General features: G+C 52.0%; 2 protein-coding genes across 2 annotated transcripts in view; both read left to right on the forward strand.

Moving 5' to 3' along the window:
• LOC123019785 (protocadherin gamma-A12-like) overlaps positions 1-977 on the forward strand; it is a 5,254-nt gene extending 4,277 nt beyond the window's left edge. Inside the window, exon 2 of the mRNA XM_044422851.1 lies at positions 62-977. Within this exon, the coding sequence (XP_044278786.1) occupies positions 62-660 (599 nt within the window). The 3' untranslated portion in view covers positions 661-977. The remainder of the gene's footprint in view (positions 1-61) is intronic.
• A 1,127-nt stretch (positions 978-2,104) lies between these two features.
• LOC123019786 (protocadherin gamma-B4-like) lies at positions 2,105-4,270 on the forward strand (the record flags this gene model as incomplete). Its single annotated transcript, XM_044422852.1, has 1 exon — positions 2,105-4,270. A coding segment is annotated over exon 1 (1,494 nt), but the record flags the coding sequence as incomplete, so codon positions are not given.
• Positions 4,271-4,275: the final 5 nt, after the last annotated feature.

The raw sequence follows: 4,275 nt of genomic DNA on the forward strand, positions 1-4,275 counted from the left end.
GTCTGCTCTCAAGACTGGGAACGTAATTCTCAGTTATACTCAACTTTCACCTTCCAAAAAGAAGCACGCCCCTTCCTGGAGAAGGACGCCCTGAGGCAGAGCCTGGTGGTCTTGTTGAAGGACAATGGGCAGCCTCCCCTCTCTGCCTCCGTCACGGTCACCGTCGTGCTGGCCGACAGCATCCCCGAGGTCCTCTCAGACCTGGGCGGCATCTCCGCTCCCGCGGATGCCCAGCCTGACCTCACCTTCTACCTGGTGCTCGCGGTGGCTTTTGTGTCCTGCTTGTTCTTTGCCTTCCTCCTGGTGCTGCTGGCTTTGAACGTTCACAAGTGGAGACATTCTCGGCTGCAGGATTGTGGGAACATGACTTCTAACGGTGTTCCAGCTCCACCGTTTGTAGGGCTTGACACGGTGAGGGCTGTTCTTCATTCCTACTGCCATGAGGTCTGCCTGACTGCAGACTCCAGGCACAGCCATTTCCACCTTCCCAAGGGCTGCTCGTGCAGTACGTTCTCCAGTCAGAAGCCCCATGGAAGAAGGGATCCCTTTCTCGCTGCTGAAGGTGCTACTTGCAGGAATGGCAACCCATCAGGCATTCAGGTGATCAGTTCATCTTCCACTCAGGAAGTCTGCGTTTCCCGTTGGATGTTCCTGCCATGAATTGCACATGTTGATGTTGCAAAGAAATGGCACACAAGATAAGTTGCAGTCATTTTGTTCAATCTACGGGTGGTTTGTGCGGGGATTAGTTCCCAGGCCTTTATTTTGTTTCTGTATTTGGTTCATCACTGGTCCCTTGGACGCTTCTTTTGTTAGTTGATATTCTGGGGTGACTTTCTCTCAGATGCAAGTACATGAGGGAAATCTGGAGTTTCCCAAAACTGAGTGCAGTAATGCATCTTCCTCCAAGTTTGTGTCCGAAATAGTCTGTCTCCCCTCATGAAGATAAGCACCCCTTTTTACTGAGCGGGACTCCTGGCCAGGGGCTTTGTCAGGGGGCTCTTTGCTCTGGAGATGCCGGCAATGGAGCTCACCTGCTGAGCAAAAGAGATCTGGCAGTCCCCGTTTGGACTCTCCCTGCTGGCCAGCATCCCAGACGCTATAAATCAAACGGCGGGTGCCATAGGAGCCGATATCATGTACCGCTCCCTTGCAGGAAGCCCTGCCAGAGTCAAGTGTCAATGTATGTTTGCAAAGCACACCGTGCCCCGTTGTTAATATTGCTACAGCCAATTTATTGCCACAATCTATTCATGGCCACCTTTGAGGATAAGTACAGCCAGTATTCGTATCTGGTACTAATCTAGGAGGGTGTGTTGGCAGGGCTCATGTCCTGGTGAAAACCTTTTTCCCATTCTGAGCATGCTGCTCATGGAGTTTGACCTTGGCAGTCCGTGGATTCTGAGTGCTGCTGAGATGAAGATGGACTTGGCCGACGTTCTGATGCATCATCGGAGATGCCGCCTGCCGTCTTCCGGGTGACTTGTGTCATGCTGCAGCCGTCTCCAGTTAAGCTCAAGGCTAACGTCAGTCCACAGAACAGTTCCCGTTTACTAGTGCTGAGTATTAGAAGAAGCTCTGTGTGATGTGAATTAACATTTCCTTGACAGAACAACGAGAATGGCGACTCTCTTTTGATTCAAGTGGGAATTGCATAACTCCAAAAAGATGGCCGCCTTCTGCTGAATATGGCTGAGCGTGACATGCAACCCACCCACTCAAGAACATTTACACACTTGGCCTTTCCATTCTACACCTTCCCTTCTGGAGCGCTCCCAGAGGAACATACAGGAGAAGTGTATAACGGGAATGTAAATGCACATAAAAGATCCATCAAGAGCATCCACAGGAGACCTGGGCTGTGTCGGATGCCTCCGGATATGTGGCAAGCTGTTACCATGAAGATTGGGTGCTCCTTCCCTGAGACAACAGAGGAAGGAGCTTCAGTTGGATGCACATGAACGAAGGCCTGGACCTTGAGCCAGCTGCTGGTGGAGGGGCAGGAGATGCTGCTCCAGAAGAATGACACGGTTCATTCCTGCAACGCAGAACTGTGTAACTCGGGAAAGGGCTAAATCTGGGGCTTATGGCCTGGATTATATTACGCTGGAGCATTCTGACAACACTGAAAATGGCAGATGCTAAAGACAGCCGCAGCATGTGCCTCTTTCGAAGGAAGCACTTTGCTAGAAGTGGAGCTGGAAGTCATCTTCACAGGTGGGATGTTGCAATCCCAGGGGGAGGCTGTCGTGGGCCCCAGTTCTCTGATTTGGTGCCAACAAGATGGTGCAAAAAGCCATGGAAATAAATGGAGGCTGTGCAGAAGGCCATGGAAATGCATGAAGTGCCTGGCTATCCATCTGCTCCGGAAACAATCCGCAGGCAGCGCACTGCAGAAAGATGAGAGCTGCAGAGCAATGGACGCTCGTTCGTGGCCCAGTTATCCTTCTCTTTTGCACTGGAGGGGACGCTTTCCCTGCAGTTCACCCCCTGAGCCGCACTGTGCCGCTGTTGGCCAGTACAGTGGCAGCCGAGAGAAGCGTGGCCCAGCGATGCTTCTTCCGCTACCGCAGCTCCAGTCGAAGGTGCGGATCAGGGAAAGAGAAGAGCACAGAGGCAGCCCTCGTTGCGTGAAAAGGGAGGCTGCCCCAGTTTGGGGAGACTAAGAAGAAAGCCAAGTGATTCCTGCATCCTGAAAGTGCCTTCATCTTGCTGAGAGTCTGATTTCACCATAACCAGCTTAAAAAAGGAGGCAGCCTATTTCTGAGGGAGTCAGATGGAGAGGAGGCACAGAAACAAGGGCAGGGCACTGGCCGGGCAGGTACGGCTGCTGCTGCTGCTGCTGCTGCCGCTGTTCTCCTGCTGGGCTGCCTCGGAGCAGGTCCGCTATTCCATCCCGGAGGAAATGGAGAAGGGCTCCGTGGTGGGCAGCCTGGCCAAGGACCTGGGGCTGAATGCCAGGGAGCTGCCAAAGCGCAACCTGCATGCCATCACTGTGGCTAAAACACAGTACCTGACGATCAGTGCTGAGAATGGAAACCTCTACATAAATGACAGGATAGATCGAGAGGGAATATGTGGCAAAAATCCGCTTTGCTTTGTAAATTTAGAAGCTGTGGCAGAAAACCCTCTGAATGTTTTCCATGTCAGAGTGGCAATCCAGGACATCAATGATAATGCACCCCAATTCGTCAATGGCAACATCAATTTGGAGATCATTGAATCCACTTCACCAGGCACCCGATTTCTCCTGGGGAAAGCTGAGGATCCAGATATTGGGGCGAATTCTCTCCAGGACTACCAGCTGAGTCCCAATCAGTACTTCACTCTGGAAGTGCGAGAGAGAAAAGATGGCAGCAAATATGCAGAATTGGTGCTGCAGAAGCCGCTGGACCGGGAAGAGGAACAGACCCTGCACTTGATCCTCACTGCCCTCGATGGGGGTGAGCCGAGGAAAACCGGGACTGCCCAGATCCGTATCAACATCACCGACGCCAATGACAACCCACCCGTCTTCAGCCAGGATGTCTACAGGGTCAGTCTGAAGGAAAATGCGCCTGTTGGGTCCCAGGTGCTCCAGATTGTGGCCTCTGATAAGGATGAAGGTTCTTATGGCCAAATCCGGTATCACTTCAGCAACATCCCAGCAGATGCCAAAAAGAAATTCAGGCTTGATCCAGTCAGTGGTACTATCACCCTTATGGAGCCATTGGACTTTGAGGAAACGGAAGAATACATGCTGACCATAGCAGCAAAAGATGGAGGTGGATCAGTGACACATTGTGATATTGATATTAAAGTTTCTGATGAGAATGACAACCCTCCAGAGGTGATGTTTGCTTCTGTATTTAGCCCAGTTGTCGAAGATTCCCCACTTGGGACCTTGATTGCCCTGATCAATGTAAATGACAAAGACACTGGGGACAATGGAAAGGTTACCTGCCAAATACAAGGAGATCCACCCTTCAAGATCCTTCCCACATCTAGCAATTACTACAAGCTGCTGTCAGACGGTCCCCTGGACAGAGAACGGACTCCAGAGTACAATATTACAGTCACAGCCTCAGACGCAGGGACCCCCCCTCTCTCCACGCACAAAAGCATCTTGCTACAGGTGTCCGATGTCAACGACAATGCCCCGGCCTTTGAGAGACCTTCCTACAGCATCTACGTGCTGGAGAACAACCCTTCAGGCACCTCCCTGTTCAGAGTCTCCGCCTCGGACCCGGACGTGGGCCAGAACGCGAGGATCACGTACTCCATCCTCACCAGCAC

The sequence above is a fragment of the Varanus komodoensis genome, unplaced genomic scaffold, assembly GCF_004798865.1.
Source record: "Varanus komodoensis strain SLA01 unplaced genomic scaffold, ASM479886v1 scaffold137, whole genome shotgun sequence".
Classification (NCBI taxonomy): Eukaryota; Metazoa; Chordata; class Lepidosauria; order Squamata; family Varanidae; genus Varanus; species Varanus komodoensis.